The sequence below is a fragment of the Geotrypetes seraphini genome, chromosome 3 (genome assembly GCF_902459505.1).
Source record: "Geotrypetes seraphini chromosome 3, aGeoSer1.1, whole genome shotgun sequence".
Classification (NCBI taxonomy): Eukaryota; Metazoa; Chordata; class Amphibia; order Gymnophiona; family Dermophiidae; genus Geotrypetes; species Geotrypetes seraphini.
The window spans coordinates 205,497,552-205,517,455 of record NC_047086.1 but is presented as its reverse complement, the minus strand read 5'-3'; the positions used below and the strand labels follow the sequence as shown (position 1 = coordinate 205,517,455).

At 47.3% G+C, this 19,904-nt stretch overlaps 1 protein-coding gene across 1 annotated transcript in view; it reads left to right on the top strand.

Moving 5' to 3' along the window:
- Positions 1-1,740: 1,740 nt before the first annotated feature.
- Positions 1,741-19,904, top strand: part of DAZAP2 (DAZ associated protein 2) — a 34,109-nt gene continuing 15,945 nt past the window's right edge. The window contains exon 1 of the mRNA XM_033936593.1: positions 1,741-1,866. Within this exon, the coding sequence (XP_033792484.1) occupies positions 1,854-1,866 (13 nt within the window). The 5' untranslated portion in view covers positions 1,741-1,853. The remainder of the gene's footprint in view (positions 1,867-19,904) is intronic.

The window sequence follows — 19,904 nt, the reverse complement described above, 5'->3', positions numbered from 1 at the left end:
TTTGCCCCAAATGAGTGGTTCCATACCACGCATCTCACTATCTTCATTTCTCAACTGAACTACTTACTTTGTTGCCGTTATCCAAGGTATATCTAGACCAGTTTATAGTGTTATTTAATACTTGCTATACTATAACTGTAAAGACAAAGCAAAGCAGTGTACAATCTAAAAATTTTGAAATAGGAAAGAAACTCCAATATTGATAGGACAGTAACACCACACAACAAAGATAAGAAAGTAGGAGGGGAAAGAATAAAGGCAAGGTGAGAAATAGATAAAACGATAGCAGAAAGGTTGTAAACGAAATAACTAACTTCTAGACACTGCTGGTATTAGTTTATGCTTGATTGAAAAGCCAGGTTTTCAAGTCTGATTTGAAATTTGAGATTGATGGATTACTAGGCTCACAGCTTTCTTTTACTCAGCACCGGCTTTATATTCTTTATATGCTTAGAACTAAACTTTCATTTGCAAAATTTAAAATAGTTTCAAGGATTCATTACTTTATGGTTGCATTTAACAAATAATAAATATATTGTATTTAATGTTAGAACTTGGGGGCGACAGCGTGTCTGCCATGGATTTTTTAAAATATTATCTCCTAAATTATCCTATCCCTATTGTTTTCCCTATCCTAACAATTTAATTGGTGTTCTGGCCGTGTTTTAGTCTGTAACCTTTTTTATAGCGGCAACACTGATAGGCGTTATAGTAAATTACTAATAAATAAATATTGTCCTTTAACATGTGCACAAATAACACATGAGGGTAATGACATACCTTAATAACTATCCCCATCCCATCTTTTGTGCTTCACAACATATTTGTCCTAGTTATTTATCATCTTTAGATTGGGAATTTCTGTATTTCAAGATGTTTAAGATGATATGACAAAAGCAGCATTTAAAAAAATAATTGTACCATGGAAGGTGATTTGGAGAGGATGTTCATGGAATACATAATTGGGGAGGGGGGTAGAAAGATCTGGAAAAATTTAAGAGGGCTGATTAAGAAAAGTCTGCTCAGGGCCCCATAAATGGTTAAAGCAGCCCTTGGTAAAACCATTGGTCCACTGAGACCTGCATTCTGTGACAGTGTCCAGTTCAGATTTCTTTGGAAGTGCCTGGCAGATCCAAACGGAGGGGGCGATCACTGTTACAGTCCCTAAATATAGCTGCCTAATTTTGCTTTATGTATTGTATCTGTCCTTTTCAGATATCCTTATATTAAATACTTTTTACACGCAGACATTTTGACGTTTATTATTTTTATACTTTTTACACGCAAAGACATTCCTCGGTATAGTAGCATACAGCAGATGATAACTGGCACGATACTCAACTGTATTATTTACTTGGCAAATACAGTAAAAGAGAAACCTTATTCTGAAACACTGGGGGTAATTATCTGGCAATAAATGCAAGGTCAATGCCTCTCCCTCTTGAAAGCGTATAGAGCGGCTTTTTGGGATAACCTTCATGAATATTCAAGAAGTGCCGATGTGTATATTCAAACTACGAATATTTACGAGTTTCCTTAAAAAAAAAACCCAAAACGACCAGTTGTGGAGAACAAGATTGGAAACCAAAAATCACCCACAACCATTTTGCGCGCCTGCGCGCCCATCTATCGAGAGTTCCACACCACAACCGTGCTGGCCCTTTAAGAGCTGCGCAGACCCGCTGGCTCCTGGTGACGTCACCGCGCTGGGCGCCACGCAGCGGCTATATAAGCCCAGCGCTCTCACAACAAGGAAGTGACTCGAAACCGGAAGCGAGAAAAGAAAGAGAACCTGAGCGCTAATCCCCTCCCCCACAACAAGCAGAACGAGCGGAATACCGAAGGAATTCACTATGAATAATAAAGGTGATTGGGAGGGGGGCTGCTTTTTAAAAAGGGGCTCTACGGTGGGACATGGCGCGTTGCGGCAGCTTGTCGTTATGGGATTCCTCGGGAGCTTTTCCTTCTCATTCCCCTTCCCTTTCTTTTTAGTGATTTGTGGCGAGCGGGGGCCTGGTTCGGACTGGAGAAGGACGCCGCGCTACCCCCGTCCTATTCCTCTATATTTTCTCATAGGTTGGGGGGGTGAAACAGCGGCCGGGCCCGAGCTGAGAATGGTGACGTCGGTGAGAGTGGTGACGTTGCTGCGGCCTGTAGGGGGAGGGGCAGTGGTGACACTGCAGGGCCCGGGGTTGCTGGGGTGGGAGGATGGCGGATTCCCAAATTGCTTGTTTCTGGACCCCCCCCCCAACCCTCCGCCGCCGAACCGGGGTGCCTTTGCTCCCAAATAAGTTCTTGGCTGGCGCGTGACATGACGACTCCTGTTTTCAGGCTCGCGCCTTTCCCTTGCGCGCTACTGTAGGTGCGTTGTGTGCGTGCTCCTCTTGCATCCTTTTTAGGGGGGCAGTTGCAAGAAGTGAGGGTGCGGCAGGCAATGCCCTTTTTCAAAATATAGAGGTGGTTGATTTTTTATAAGTCGTAGGAGGGGTGAAAAACTCAAACTCCTTATCTCGGAGCGTTTGTCACCTAGCAGGGGTGCTAAACGTACACTGCAGCTTTACCCCCCCTCCCCCTGTCTCTATGCAAAGGTGGATTTTCTGCCAGTTGGAGGTGTGTTTGTGTGTGTGTTTTTTTTTTCAGAGCATGCTCTAGGTAGGCCTTTGCAGCTCCTCTAACGGGCCTTTCGCCCAGCGGCGACTATGTATCGGGGGGTAGCTCAACTTGAAAAACTTGTTCGCTGCTGGCGGCGAAGAACGGTGGGGGCGAGTGTGGGGTAGGACTGTGCGAGACCCTGGGTGCGGGTTAAGCGGTGGCCACCCTTCCTCGGATCCTTCTTGCTGAAAGTTCATGGCGCAGTTAACGAGCGCGGCTCGCCCCGGCCTGACTAGTGCAGGGAGGGAGGAGCCCTGGCTTTAACTCCTTCTTGCGCACGGCCCGCGCTGCTCAGTGCTTGCAAAGCCATGGCCTGAGCTGCTCTTTGGACAGAGGGTAATGGGTACGGGAGACTTCCGCGGATGAGACAACAGCGAGCCTGTCAACCTCTTTCAGGGTCACAAAAGTAAACAGTGTAAGATAGTGGGCTAGATTTATAAATGATAGCTTCAGTGCATTAACCTTTCGAGATGGTGGGGGGGAGGAGGTTTGACTTATTTGGCTCTAAAGTCTTGGATGCAAAAGACCTGACATTATGAAGGGTTATGTAAGAAAAGCCATGTTGAGTCAAACCAATTCAACGTTGGTAGTCAATATGGGTTATGACTACTTGATAAATCCCAGGAAGATGATCTCTCATCTTATTCCTAGATCCTGTTATGTTGTCTCGACCACATCATCTCTCAACAGATGAACTTGTCTATTGGTTTAGAGTAAATGTTCTACAAACTAATTTTAATGGGCTACTGATTTCATTATTATTTTTGTCTGAAAATTCAAATAGTAAGTCATAGATTATATGAGGGTAAATCAAGATAATGGCAAAATACATTTGACATATTTAACAGAAGTAACTGTGAGCAATTGAACATATCACTTTTCCACATAGTCTCCATGCAAGACAATACATTTGTTATGTCATTCAACAATGTGTAGCTTCTGCATTCCTGCAGGAAAGTTTTTCAGCCGCTTCTGAAGCCAGGTGAGCACTAGTGCTGCCCGATTTGCTTATTCAAATCAATTCACTTTGGTTTGGTGAACTGATTTGTTTCCCACAAAAATCAGATTCACTGAACAAGCACTCCCTCCACCCTGGTGAGGCCTGACATATCTCCAGGGCTTCCTAAAGAAGTAACAGCGGTGGTGGACGGCTAGCTAACAGAGGCTCTGAACAGGCTGTTCACGGCCTGCCCCGCCAGGGCTTCCCTCTGTCATGTCATCAGTGACACAGCAGAGGGAAGTGCAGGCCGCGAATAGCTCTTGAGTTAACTTGTAATCCATAGCTTGCCCCTTTTCTTTTTAAAGCTAAGTTCAACTGGAAGCTTTCTAAATATGGTAGCTTGTGCATTAGTGCTGTTTAGCTCGCTCAGTTCATTTTTTGAGAGAATACCTATAAAATTAGGTGGTGCCCATCAAAACTTTAGGAAAAGTTTTTTATAACTTGGGTCTTATGTGACGTTTATATTTGAGATACCCACAAGGTGAGAAACATGGGTGGGGGAGAGAATGCAAGTATTAAGACTGCCAAGGATAACAGAATACAGCAAGTGTATAATTTAACTTTATAACAATTAGAAGGAAAAAGAGAAACTTTGAAAAACACATTTCAGTATGGATATCAGTTACTCAGGGGCCACACATGAAACCAATTGCCAAGTACAATACCAGATAAGTGGGATGAAGCAACAAATTATGCTAGGACTGTCTCAAACTGTGCCCCGAAGAGATTCCGGAATTTTACTTTATTTTTCAAAATTCTCTTTATACCTGAGCATAAATGACATGTTGCATACACACATTCTAGCACAAGAATTGAGTAGATACCACACCATTCATAAAAAGTGTTTATGAACAATTTGAAAAATTGAAGGTTGACAAAGCAATGGGACCAGATGGTATCAATCCTAGGATATTGAGAGAGGTCAGAAAGGGTGTCCTGTTAAAGATTTGTTCAACACATATTTGGAGACAGGAATGATCCAGGGGATTGGAGAAGAGCAGATGTGGTCGCAGAGATGAAGCAGGAAGCTACAGGCTGGTAAGCCTCTTGGTTATTGGGAAAAATAATGGAAGCAATGCTGAAAGAAAGGATAGTGAAATTCCTAGAATCTTATGGGTTACACCGGGATCTGAGGCAACATGGTTTTACTAAAGGTAAATCATGCCAAATGAACCTAATTGAATTTTTTGATTGGGTGACTAGAGAATTGGATCAAGGACATATATGCTAGATCTAATTTACTTAGATTTCAGCAAAGCCTTTGACACGGTTCCTCACAGCAGGCTCTTGAACAAATTTGGGCTGCAGTTAGGACTCGAGTGGTAAATTGGATTAGAAACTGGTTGACAGACAGATGCCAGAGGTTGTTAGTTAATGGCATTCACTCGGAGGAAGGAAAGGTGAATAGTGGAGTACTGGGGCCAATCCTCTTCAATATGTTTGAGTAACATTTCCAAAAGGTTTGCCTTTTTGCAGATTCCAAGATGTCTAATGGAGTAGACAAAAGAGGAAGTGGAAAACATGAAAAAGGATCTGCAAAAGTTAGAGGAATGGTCTAATATTTGGCAACTAAAATTCAATGCAAAGAAGTGCCGAGTAATGCATTTGGGGGATTAGAAATCAGAAGGAGCCATATGTGCTGGGAGGTGTACACGGAGGGTGGAGAGAGACCTTGGAGTGATAGTGTCCAATCTAAAAGCATTGAAACAGTGTGGTAAGGCAGTGGCTGTTGCCAGAAGGATGCTAAGCTATATATTTGACACACAACCCCTACAAAATCACAAGCAATCTACTCCAGCTTAACCTCATTAGTGCAGTGCAGGATTAAGGAAACATGGCAACACACATTCTAGCCGTGAGACCCATCCTCCTCCTCATTTTCAAAACTGCTAGGGAAATCTGGGATTCAGTCTCCCAAAGCATTTGGGCATAAGACCCCAAGGCTCTATAACCCAAACTTGACCGCCATGGTCCTGCATAACTACATTGCCTTAATACCAAATCCACAATATCTGATCTATTTTCATGCCAACTACTCTTACTTGACACTATGTATTATTCCATCTTGGTCATCACAGGCTAGGGTAGGTATGGTGGCCTGAGTTGCCTTCCCTGCAGCAAGTCCTTGGCACACAGAACATGTTACTTTAGGCCTATCTCCACCACCACCCTTCACCCACACCCAGAACCTCAAAATCGCTTTAGCAAATGCAAGGTCTGAACAGACATACTAAATTTCCTCAAACACAATAACTGGGACATCTTCCTAATTACTGAAACCTGGATTAGACAATGAGGGAGCTACCTTGGGTATACTTTGCTCACCAGGGTACCAAGCACTAGCTTGCTCATGCACTGACACCTAGGTGTAGCCACCATCATTAAGTCCAACCTCAACTCAAGGCTGCTAGACGCCATCATACTAGATACACTAGAGTACCTCATCTTCTCTGTGGGTCACAACAGATCTAACAAAGATGGGTCACAACAGATGTAACATTAGCTTTGCTATACAGGGCACAGTGCTCAACTGGCTGTCCTAGATGACCTACTGTCCATTCTTGGCAAACTGGTCACTACATGCAACCAGGTCTTACGTAGACATAACTGGAACCCCTGAATACATATAACTTGTGCCCCGCTCCGCCTCCTCCCCGCAGCCAGCCGGGAGAGGGACTTTTTCTGTCGAGATTCAGCGGCGGGAACCAGCCCACGCCGCCTAGGAGAGCCGACGCCACAGAGACCAATCCTGCTTTGGCTCTTTTTCTGAGCCAAATCGTCTCCCCAGCCCTTTCGAGGGCCGCCTGAGGCCTCCTGGGCTCTGCCTCCCGCAGCCCATTCGAGGGCAACCAAGGACCGCTTCCACCAGTCGGGCTTGCCTCTGCCCACCCAACGACTGGTCTCCCTGCAGCCCACTCTGAGCCGCCGAGGGTTTTGGATCAATTAACAGCTCTTCAAGGCAGAGGAAGGAGGAAGCTTCCACCATCTTGTCCCTCCTTCCTCCGCCTGACGCAGCTGGAACAGGATTGATTGGCCCTGCCTTGCTCTACTCTGAGCTTCTGCCCCCCCCCTGCAGCCTACCCGAATACTGCCAGACGCCAAACTTTACTACTATCTATGCTCCTATTTAGTGTTTAATTTTATTACTGGCTATGCTCTTGTCTAGTTACCAAATTTTATTAGTTTTTTGCTCCTGTTCAGCGCTAAATTGTATTATTGCTAAAGGCCTTGCCTAGTACTCACTTTTCTGAGCCCCTGTTCCCCCCCCCCCCCCAACACATCCTTGGGCTACAGCAAACCTTGGCTGTACAATCTTTCCTGTCAATCACCTATTATCCAAAGTCTCTCCGTCTCAGGTTTACATATGAAAAATGTCTAGCCACTAATTGCTTTCACTGCTAAGGTTCCTCTTCCGATCTACCCCCCCAAAAAACCCCCCAAAACCTCCCCTACTCTTAGCTCTTCACACAGCCAGCTTAAATAAGTCCCCTGCTCCTCCCTTAGCTCACCACCAACCCCCCCTACTGTAGACTCTCACGCACCAACCATCTAGTCCCAACTTCGCCATGAATCCATCCTTCTGGCTCCTTCTCCTCCTATTCTGCTCACCTCTCTATACTTCCCTTTGTCTGAAACCTCCCTCCCCCAACCTACTCAACCCCGCAAACACCAATACTATCTGCCCTGGTCTCAGAATCCCCACTCTGGATACGCACCAAAAATCAACCACGACTCACTAAAACCCTTGCCCCCTGCCAATTTCCCTAACGCTACCTCTGACTCCACCCAGTCCCAAAACTTTATTGCAATGCCAGATCTGCATGCAACAAGACCCAAATCTTGAAGGACCTTCTAGACGATCTTGACCCTGGATTCCTGTGCATCACGGAATCATGGATCGCCAAAGATGATCTATTCACACAAAATGAACTCCTCCCCCACGGTTATCAAGGTCTCTTCTCTCCCAGATCCAATCGAAAAGGAGGCGGACTGGCACTCCTCTTTAAATCCTTCTTCGATGTCCACCTCCTCGAAGGGCTCTCACGCCTCTCTAGAATATATGCTTGCCTCTGTCAACGATGAACTCCGCACTCACCCATTGGGCATCCTGTTACTATACCGCCCACCTACTCCTTGGACCAATTCCTCCTATCTAGTCTTTGAGGCCATAACAAACGCCTTCCTTAAATTTCAAAGACTACTGATCGTTGATGATATTAATCTCCACCTTGACGACACCACCAGCAAGGACACGATTGAATTTAACAACTTCCTTACCTCTCTAGGTTCCCCCCACCTACCCCCTCTCCAACTCACGAAAAGAGACGCACACTAGACTTCACCACTTTCCTTGATCTTACCGCCTTCAAAACTTCAACAGACGACACTCATTGGGAACAGGTCCCTTGGTCTGACCACTTCTTAGGGGCTACCTGTCTCCCCATTTTCATGTCACACCTTGAATCCCCATCCCGCTCCTCCCACTCCATAACCTTCTGCAAAAAAATTTTGAACGATCTATTCTGGTCCAAATTCCTCAATCAACTCTCCTCCAAACCTAAGTATACAGATCCCGAATCCTACTGGCACAACTGGATCTCCCTCTCTGAATCCACCTACTATTCCCTTGCTCCAATATCCACTGAAACCATTTCCTACCCCCGAAAGGTCCCCTGGTATCTCCCACTTCAGAGAATTGAAACAGAAATGTCGCGCTTTGGAGTGCAAATGGAAAAAATCTAAATCCCCTTAAGATAGACAAGCCTGGAGAGTCAATATCAAACTTTACAATTCAACACTAAAAAAAGCCAGGAAGAACTTCGGAGATAAGATCTCTAAATCCAATAACCAGATCACTGCGTTTAACATCTGGCGCTCCTTAACTACAAAAAAGGACCCATCCTTGATCCCCTCGTCTGTCAGCTGACGCCCTAGCAAAATTCTTCAATGAAAAGGTTACCACACTAAGATGTTCCTTCCCACCTACAATCTCCTACAATTCCCTGGCTTCTATTGACCGCAACCCTACCCGTCTCTAATCCCATTCCAGCCGACAGAACCTGGACTGTCTTTGAGCTTGTCTCTGAATCACAAGTTTTCAAACTCTGCCTCAAACTAAAAACTTGCAAGTGTACCTTGGACCCTTTCCCCTCATACCTATTTGAGAATATCTCTACACAGGCCATTGCTTCCCTCACCAATCTTATAAACTCTTTCCTATCATCGGGCCCTTTCTCCTCCAAAATGGGACATATTGCTCTGACTCCCCTACTGAAAAAGACCGACCTTGACCCCCCATACCATCCAATTACCGTCCAATAGCAAATATCCCTCTCCTAACCAAGATGTTAGAATCTATCATATCCACTCAACTCATCTTATCTAGAAAGATTCTCTATTCTCCTACCCCACCAATTCGGCTTCAGACCCAACTTCAGCACCGAATCCCTATTGGCCTCACTAATGTCTAAAGTGCAACAACTCCATTCTCGCAACAAATTCGCTGTGCTTCTACAATTCGACCTCTCCGCAGCTTTCGATGTCGTCCATCATGATATCCTAATCTTCCAACTCTCCGAAATAGGCATAAGCTCCACAGTCCTAGACTGGTTCTCGAAATCTACGTTCCCGTTCCTACACCGTTAACAAACGGTACCTCATCCTCCACCTGGAAGCCGATATGGGGAGTCCCGCAAGGCTCACCCCTCTCTCCTATCCTTTTCAACATCTACATGTCCTCTCTGAAACTCCTCCAGCTCTCCCCCCCCCCTTGAAACTCTCTACACCTATGCCGACGACATCCTCATCCTCCTCGAGACAGACTCGTACCTCACTAACCTCGCTGGAAACATATCCGCATGTATATTGAACCTCCAATCCTGGGCCCAATCTGTACAAATGAAACTAAACGAGTCCAAAACAAAATTACTTTGGCTTGGCCCAATATTAGATCATTTACCCACCTCTATCCCACTATCTTCTGGCCCCACTCTTCATCTTGAATTTTCAAGCAAAGTCCTGGGCATCATCATAGACTCTTCTCTCTCCTTCAATGACCACCTCAACTCCTTGATAAAAAAAATGCTTCTTTAACCTTCATATGCTGAGGAAAGTGAGATCCTGCTTTCATCGTTCTCACTTCGCCATCCTTGTTCAATCCACCATCCTCTAAACTGGATTATTGCAACTCCATCTTTATAAGCCTAACTAAGAAAAACCTCTATAGACTTCAACTAATTCAGAATGCCGCGGCTAAGCTCATTTTCGCAAGAGGTAAGTTCGACCACGTCTCTCCACTTCTGTCCAAGCTTCACTGGCTTCCAATACATTCCAAAATCCTCTTTAAATGTGCCTGCTTAGCGTTCAAGATCCTACACGGCATCCTTCCTCCCGTTATTCCACTCCTTTGGAACTCCTCAAACCCTAACTCCTCCAGATCCTCCCAAAAACTGAAACTATCATTCCCTTCTACAAAAGGTATATCCCACGCAGGAAAACTAGGAACATTTCTCCCCTTTAGAATCACAGAACTCTGGAACAACCACACCTCCCCGCTCAGAAATTCAAACTCCCTCCAACTCTTCCGCAAACACCTGAAAACTTGGCTCTTTTCAAAAATCTAACACCTCCAACTCTCTGATACTTTGACCCCCCTCTCTACCCTCTTAGTTCCTTTCCTATTACCCTTCTTCTGGAGTTCCTTTCTATCCTAATTCTGTAAACCGTGCCGAGCTCTACGCTTGCGGGGTATACAAACCTAAGGTTTAGTTTAGTTTAACTTAGAGGAAAGGAGGGACAGGGAGATGGGATTCAGACTAGAGAATGACACGGGGAAAAATTCTGTCCCAATCACTGCCCTGTCCCCGGACCACCATCCTCTTCACCACCCCATCCCTGCTGTCCCTTTCACTGCCCCGTCCCTGTCTTCAGCATCTTCTCCTCTCCTTCCCCCCCATCCCCAGCACCCTTCACGTGGTCCAGCAGATCCCTCCCGTCAGCCAGCCATGCATTTCCCTCCCTCCCTTTCCCTTGCCTTCTCTTGTGGCAAAACTGGCAATTTGTATAAGGCTATGCGCTGTATTACAGCCGGAGCCTTGAAGTCGCGTTAAGTTGCCTGCTAGAAAAGTCTCCTCCGATGCAACTGGAAACAGGAAGTTACGTCAGGAGACTTTTCCAGCAGGCAGCGTGATGCAACTTCAAGGCTCTGGCTGCAATACAGCGCATAGCCTTGTAGAAATAGCCAGTTTCAACAAGAGAAGGTAAGGGAAAAGGAGGGAGGAGGGAGATGCATGGCTGGCCAGCCCGCGGGAGAGAGGGGGCTGCCGTATCGAACGCTAGTTCACTGCGCGTGCTAACCATTCACTGCTCTACGGGGCGGTGAATGGCCTTGTCCCCAATCTTGCGGTGATCTTTTTTTTGGTCACCGTTTTGGCGGGTTACTCGCAGCTAGTTGCGGGTAACAACCACCATGTCATTCTCTGATTCAGACGTTCAAATACTTGAAAGGTATTAACGTAGAACAAAATCTTTTCCAGAGAAAAAAGTGGTAAACCAGAGGGCATAATTTGAGGTTGAGGGGTGGTAGTCTCGAGAGTAAAGTTAAGAAACTCTTCTTTACGGTTGATGCTTAGAATGTGCTCCCGAGGGAGGTGCTGAGGAAATTGGTGACAGTTAAAAAAAAAAAAAAAAAAAGCTTGGGATGAACACAGAGGATCTCTAATCAGGAAATAATGGTATATTTTGAAGAACTAAGGCTAGTACTGGGTAGATGTGCACTGTCTGTCGTATATGGCTAATCAGTTGAAGATGGGTTGGGGAGGGTTTTTGGGCTGGAGTGAGCTTTAATGGAGTCTTCAGTAGATGGAACCTATACACAGGCAGAGCTTTGAGTTTCTGGCCAGAAATATCTAAGAAAAGAAAATTTTAAAATTAAATCCATTATTTTAGAGTGTAAGATTGGGCAGACTGGATGGACCATTCGGGTCTTTATCTGCTGTGATTTACTATTTTACTATGTATACAAGCGTCAATGTTATGAGCGTTTGTGTGCATAAGGACACAACTGCCCAGACTAGCATCATTCTTTGGTGTGATTTTTATTTTTATGCAGCAGTTATCCTAAACTGAGCAACAAAGCAATCAAGGTTTTGTTAGTTTGGATCGTCTTCTTTGCGAATTCAGCTCTGAAAGAAATTAAATCTAAAAAGAAAACGACTCTAGATGGTGGATGATATGCATGTTTGCTTGACGACTATAGTCGTGTTGAGTTAACCATATTTTTCGCTCTATAAGATGCCACTTAGATTTAGAGGAGGAAAACAAGAAAAAAACCCCATTCTGAACCAAATTCTCCCTGCCAGGCTCTGCACCCAACCTCACACACTTTGCCAAGCTCTGCACCCTGTCCCCCCTCTGGTCTGGTGGTAGGGCCGGCATAGGGCAGGCAGGGACAGGGCACATATGTCAAGGCCAGATGACTTGAAAATATGCAATGCCACCTCAGTAACAACTATAGAAAAATAGTTTTGAGAATTTATCTCTATTTTGCACTATATTTGTCTGACACATTTTGATCACTAAATTGAAAATAAAATCATTTTCCTGCCTTTTGTCTGGTTCTTTCCTCAGGCCCAACAATTGTCCATTCCTCCTTCCTATGTCCCCCCTCGATGCCTTCCAGCCTTTGTCCTCTTCCCCTCCCCAACTCAGGCTCAACAATTGTTCCTTCCTTCCTCCCTCCTGTTCCCCTCATTGCCTTCCAGCCTCTGTCCTCTTCCATGCCCGCCCGCTGCCGCTGTGAAGATACATCATCGAAGCAGCCAATGGCTGGCCCGGACTTTCTCATAGATGTCAGAATTAACGTCTGAGTTAAGGCTTCTGGGCTGGCGGTGTGCAATCGCTGCACCTGCCTGGCCTTTCCCTTCCTCTACTTTCAGTGGAAGTGAGCGACCAGCGGGGGTGGGTTGGTCAGCGGTCTAAATAAGGTAATGGGGGGAGGAGGGATTTCTATAGTCGCTCCATAGGACACCCTTTTTTCAACCCATTTTTTTGGGAAAAGTGCATCTTATGGAGCAAAATATACATGTTCTTTAAAAAAAACAGCTTTCATCTAATTGTGGTGGGTTCTTTTTTAAAATTTCTTTTTTTTAACAATCTTACAAGATATCCCTTGTTCAGGCACTACAGAAAATTTTATTTTTAAAGAAAACAATTTGTTTCCCCAATAGATAAAATTTCAATTCTTTCTTAGACCACAATCACAGAAGTGCAAGTATTGAATAAGTGAGGAACAACTTAAATAAAATACAAATACAATGAAAAGTCTTAATGACAATTTATGGTCCCATCTTATCGTTTTATAACTATCTTTAGATCTTACTAAACTTTTCCAGTTGCCAGCTTCATATCCAGAAATGCCTGAAGTTGTTCTGGCACAAAAAGGTATATTTAACTCCAAGAAACGTAGGGGTCCTTTTTACTAAGGCCCGTGCTAGCCGATTTAGTTTGCACTAAATGACATGTCCATAGCACATCCATTATAGTTTATGGACGCGTTAGCATTTAGTGTGTGCTAAATTGGCTAGCTCGCCTTAGTAAAAGAGAGCATTAATTAGACATTTATTTTTAAAAAAAGCCAGAAGAAACATTTCACCCAAGGATAATATCTCGGGTTACATTGCTGGAAACAGTTTCCTCCTCTTGTGTATTCCTTGTAACAATAGGAAAAATCAAAACTCTTTATATTTAAAAAAAAAAAAAATAGCATTTGAGTTTTGGAAATATGTTCTTAGAATGACGTTAAGGTCTTGTTCAAAGACCAAAGAAACCAATAGTGTAGCTCTGTTTCTGAAGACAATGAAGATTCCAATATTTCAGTGACGGGGGATTTACTCTATTGTGAACTTCTCCTGTAGTGACACCTGGCTTCTTGTTAGGCCAGGGGCCAAAGGTAGATCGTGATTGACCAGTAGATCGCAAGGGAAACGTGATGGGCTCCGATACTCATGTTGCCTTTGCATTCTCCCTGCTTCCCTGACACCACAAAAGCCAGGCCCGCAAGGCTTAACCCCCTCCCCCACCAAAGCATCAATTCTGATGTCAGAGAGGAAGTTCCGGGATGTCAGAATTGACATGGGGGGGGGGGGGTGGTAAGCCTTGCAGGCCTGGCTTTTGCGGTGTCGGGGAAGCAGAGAGAAACCGGTGGCTTGGGGGGCAGGGAGAGAGAAATGTTGGTTGGGGAATGGAATGAGGTCAGGAGGAGAGGAAGCATGCAGGAAGAGAGAAATATTGGATGCCCAGTCATAAGGAAGTGCAACCAGAGACTCATGAAATCACCAGACAAAGGTAGAAAAATTTTATTTTCAATTTAGTGATCAAAATGTGTCAGTTGAGAATTTTATGTCTGTCTATTTTGCACTATGGCCCCCCTTTTAGTAAACTACAATAGTGATTTTTTTTATTGTTGAGAGCAGCGCAGGGCATTCAGCGCAGATCCCTGCGCTAAAAACCGCTATTATGTTTTAGTAAAAGGGGAGGGGTTATTTGTCTATTTGTATAGTTGTTACTGAGGTGACATTGCATATTTTTAAAGTGATCTGCCTTGACATCTTTGAAAAAAAAACCCTGAATATAAAATTTAACATTTTCTCTGTGTACAGTGTGCTTTGTTTTTTGTGTTGTTTTTTTTTAAATTTTATTGTTGGTAGATCATTTTGACTTGGTCATTTTAAAAGTAGCTCATAAGCCAAAAAAGTGTGGGCACCCCTGTTAGGCAAATATACATGGTTCAAGAGTGGTATGTATTCAGGAGAAAATTTCAGTATTTCTATCAACCAGCGTCGCTCCAAAGGATTTTGGAAAATTCAATAGATGTAAATTTAACCTCTTATTGTAATTCTAATTGCTCAATTTTTCTATTCAAAAGCATTTTTTCTTTCAAATTCTCATTAGTCACATCTTGTAACTTAGCCACTTTATCATTGACCTTATTGAATTCAAAATGCAAACTCTTTAGTACAGGGGTGCCCACATTTTTTGGGCTTGCGAGCTACTTTTAAAATGACCAAGTAAATGATCTACCAACAATAAAATTTAAAAAAACACAAAGCACACTGTACACAGAGAATGTTAATTATTTATATTCTTGTTTTTTGTTTTTTTTTTCAAAGAGATCAAGGCAGATGACTTTATGCAATGTCACTTCAGTAACAACCATACAAAAAGACAAATATACCCCCTTTCTTTTTTACTAAACCACAATAGCGTTTTTTAGTGCAGGGAGCTGTGCTAAATGCCTTGCGCTGCTCTCGATACTCGTAGGCTCCCTGCGCTAAAAACCACTATTATCCCAGGACAAGCAGGCATGATATTCTCACATGTGGGTGACATCATCTACGGAGCCCCGATGCGGAAGCATTTTCAAGCAAACTTGATTGAAGATTTAAGTTTGCTCTGCTGCTCCACGCATGCGTGCCTTCCTGCTCCACTAGGGGGTGCATCCCCTCGTGGTCTCCAGTTCAAAATTTTCCGCTGAGCCTAGAAGTCGTGTTTCTTTCTGGCTCTGCCCCAATTGCCTTCTAGCACCGCGATTTTCTTGTTTTTCATCATTTAAGTCGCTGTGCGCAAAATTTTTTCTTCTTCAACTTGATTCCTGCTTTGTTTGACCGACCCGGAGGCTTCCGGGTCCCCGTGGCCGCGTGGCTACTCGAGCTACGGCCACTTTCGATTCTATGTCCCGGCCTTTGACCGGCTTTAAAAAGTGCACCCGGTGCGAGCGGCCGCTTTCCATCACAGACCCGTATCGCCGGTGCATCCTCTGCCTGGGGGCCGCTCATCCTACCGACTCCTGTCCCCAGTGCGCTACTTTCCAGAATCGGGCCCTCCGTCGAAGGAAAGCCCGCATGGCAGATCTTTTCGCCCCAGACCAACCCTCTACCTCGGCCTCGAGGTCGGCCCCGGCCTTGACCTCGGCCCCGAATACCTCGGCATCGCCTCGAGACTCGACTCCGAAGTCCTCGGGACAACAGAAAGCCTCGGCTCCGGGTAAGTCCCCTCTTCCCTCTTCAGGTTCTGTACCAGCGAAGAAACCAACCTCGGGGACACCGGTGACGCATGGCGGAAGTCCCATGCTTACAGCCCTGACGAAGCCCTCCAAGCCTTCGGGCCGTGCCTCCACCACACGGGAATACTCTGATACGAGGTCGCCCCCGGTGGAGCGCACCGAGGCAGGCGACATGCCTTCGATGCTGTCCGTGCCCGTCTTCCAGGACCTACTCCGAGCAATGATCTCGTCGGAGCTGTCCGCTGCAATGGCCCATCTACAACCGGCCTCTGCCTCGACCTCGACCCTGCATGTGCCAGACCAGCCTGAGCTTCGCATCAAGCCACCTCGGGGAAAAGTGCGCAAACTTCGCCGCATCTCCTCGGACTCCTCGCCGAGGCACCCGAGGCGCTCTCCCTCCACAGACCGCCACAGGGCAAAACGTCGGCCCAAACAGACAGAAACCTCGAACCACCGTACCTCTAAGAAGGCCCGGGGTTCCCCCACTCTACGAGGCCGTTCACCTACACCTCGTACGGGACCGCTGAGGGTGGCAGAGTTATCACTCTCCAACCCACGCATCCTCTGAACTCCCCCTCGGACCGGGGCTCCGATCCGAGGTTTCAAGCTTTCACCAAGGGAGTCCGGGTCTAGGTCACCGATTCAACATCGATCGGTACCCCGAACCCCGGCATCGTCTCCGAGGGGCTCCTCGAGACGTCGGAGATCCACGACCCCGGAACACTTTCAGAGCTTGGATCGGAGCAGGAACCTCACTACTCGAGGGAAGCCTCCCCTTCCTTCTCCACCCGACGGAGGTCTCGTTCACTGACCCCGCACGGGGCCTCGGGAACATCCCGACCATCCTTCTCACGCTTTGTCCAGGACATGGGTCACGCTTTGAATTTAGACCTCCAGTACGACTCCAGATACTCTAAAGAGTACCTAGCGGAACTGGATATGCCATCACTGCCCAGAGAGTCCCTTCGCTTACCGCCTAACCCAATACTCCAACAGGCTCTCTTCAGGAACCTGGAGACCCCCTATATGGTCACAGCCGTGCCCTCCAAAATGGAGGCCAAGTATTGCACAGTACCCTTTCCGGGATTTGAACAACCGCAGCTCTCCCACCAGTCGCTGTTAGTAGAATCCTCCTTAAAGGCCCACCCCTCCCTGGTCTCGGCGGCGGTCCCCCCAGGCCGAGAAGGCCGAACCCTAGACAAGTTCGGCAGGAGACTATACCAAAATGCGATGATGGCCTCTAGGGTGCAAAGCTACACTTTCACCTTCACATCCTACCTCAAACACCTCATTGGACTACTGAGAGCCTTTGAGACTGACCTACCGGCCTCCCGCCAAGGAGCGTTTAGCCTGCTTTTGGAATCCCTCTCCAACCTACGCCTCCATCTATTCCACGCGGCCTACGATGGCTTCGAACTCTCCTCCAGAGAGGCAGCCTTTGCTATCGCCATGCGCCGACTAGCTTGGCTACGCCTGGTCGACATGGACCCCAACTTACAGGACCGGTTGGCTAACCTCCCCTGCGTGGGAAAAGAACTGTTCGATGACACTATCGAGGCGGCTACAAAACGCCTCTCCGAACATGAACGTTCGTTTGCCTCCCTCGTCCGACAAAAGCCCAAACTGCCCGCGTCCAGGTCGTATAGGGCCCCTCCGCGCTGCTACCCACAAAAATCCACCCCTGCCTTCTCGCGGCCCCACCCAGGCGTCTGCAAGCCCACCACCGGGCCATGCCCAAGTCCCAACCGCCTGCGACTACCAAACCATCCCCGTCCTTTTGACAGGATACGCGGAAGGGGGCGGGCCCCCTCCGCCATAGTCCCAGGCCTCCTTCCCATCGGGGGTCGGCTCAAAGCCTTTTACCCTCGCTGGGAACAAGTCACGTCGGACGCATGGGTCCTTGGCGTGATCTCATCAGGATACTCTCTCAACTTTCGGGCCATCCCTCCGGACAACCCCCCAAGGAATTGCCCTCCCAACCGGACGCAGCTATCCCTACTCCTCTCCGAAGCTCGAGACCTGCTTCGCCTGAGAGCAGTGGAGGAGGTTCCTCCCGACCAACGGGGGAAGGGCTTCTACTCCCGTTACTTCCGGGTACCGAAAAAAACAGGAGGCTTACGCCCAATACTAGACTTGAGACGCCTCAACAAATTTCTGATACGAGAAATTTCGGATGCTTTCCTTACCGACCCTCTACCCTCTACATTGCTACCTGGTTGTCGGTTCGGATGAGAACCACTCGGTCGTGGAGCAGATGTTGAAAAGCTACAGCTACTGGCTCTGCTCCCTCGATCTGAAGGAGGCATACTCACATGTCCCAGTGTACCCCGCTCACCGCAAGTTCTTGCGCTTTCAGGTAGGGGACTGGCACCTACAATACCATGTCCTCCCCTTCGGCCTAGCATCGTCACCTCGGGTCTTCACCAAGTGCCTCGTGGTGGTCGCAGCACCCTTACGCTCCCAGGGCCTCCAGGTATTCCCCTACCTGGACGACTGGCTGATCAAAGCCCCGTCCAGGGAAGCGGTTATCTCAGCGACCCAACAGACTATTACCTACCTACAAAGTCTGGAGTTCGAGATAAACTTCCCAAAATCCCAACTACGCCCCTCCCAGTCCCTACAGTTCATCGGGGCCACGCTGGACACGGTTCGCCTCCGTTCATTCCTCCCCCCTCCGCGTCTAGAGGCGTTAGTAAGCCTGAGTCGAAGGTTCTCCCTGCTGACCTCGGTATCAGCTCGGCAGATGATGACTCTTCTGGGCCACATGGCCTCCACCATCCACGTCACACCCTTCGCCCGCCTCCATCTGAGAATTCCTCAATGGACCCTGGCCTCTCAATGGCGTCAAGACCGGGACCCGATCGACCGCCCCATGACAGTGACGCCTTCTTTGCAACGATCGCTCCGCTGGTGGGCCGACTCTTCAAATCTTTCCAAAGGTTTGCTCTTCCTCGCCCCACCCCACAGCAAGATACTCACCACGGACTCCTCGGAGTACGCTTGGGGAGCCCATCTGGACGGCCTATGCACTCAAGGGATGTGGTCAGCAGAAGACCGTCGCTGCCACATCAACGTGCTAGAGCTTCGGGCCATCTATCTCGCAGCTGTAGCTTTTCAACATCTGCTCCACGACCGAGTGGTTCTCATCCGAACCGACAACCAGGTAGCAATGTACTACGTAAACAAACAAGGGGGAACAGGGTCTTGGCCCCTTTGCCGGGAAGCCCTGCGCCTCTGGAAATGGGCAATCTCCAACAACACCTTCCTTCGAGCGGTGTACATACAAGGAGAACAAAACTGTCTGGCGGACAGACTCAGCCGCCTCCTCCAGCCACACGAGTGGTCACTGCACTCTCAAATCCTACGACAGGTGTTCGAAAAGTGGGGGACGCCTCAAATTGATCTATTCGCATCCCCCCACAACCACAAGCTGCCTCTCTTCTGCTCCCGGATGTGCTCCCCGGACCGGCTCGAGGCCAACGCCTTCCTCCTCGACTGGGAGGGAAGGTTCCTATACGCGTTCCCGCCGTTTCCTCTGATACTGCGGAAACTTGTCCACCTGAAAACAGTACAAACCACCCTGATCCTGATTGCTCCTCGCTGGCCACGCCAGCCTTGGTTTTCCCTTCTACTTCAACTCAGTGTCAGAGATCCACTGCCTCTTCCTCTGTTTCCCTCTCTACTATCACAGGGTCAGGGTTCGCTGTTACATCCCAATCTTCAATCTCTTCATCTGAATGCTTGGTTTCTCTCCCCCTGACTGCTCTCCCCGTGTCTTCAATCAGTCAAGGAGATATTAGAGGCCTCTAGAAACACCTCGACAAGAACCTGCTACTCCCAAAAGTGGACCAGATTCTCAACCTGGTGGTCCTCCCACAGCCAGGACCCGGTGTCTGTCCCCGTCCCTCTGGTCTTGACTATTTACTTCAATTATCTCATTCCGGCCTAAAGACCAACTCCATTCGAGTACACCTCAGCGCGATTGCGGCCTTTCATCAGCCCCTGGAAGGGAAAGCCCTCTCGCTCCATCCCTTAGTCTCTCGCTTCATGAAGGGCCTTCTGAATGTCCACCCTCCTCTCAAACCCCCTCCGGAGGTTTGGGACCTCAACGTGGTTCTGGCTCAACTAATGAAACCTCCATTTGAACCCCTAGACAAATGCCATCCAAAATTCCTCACTTGGAAGGTAATT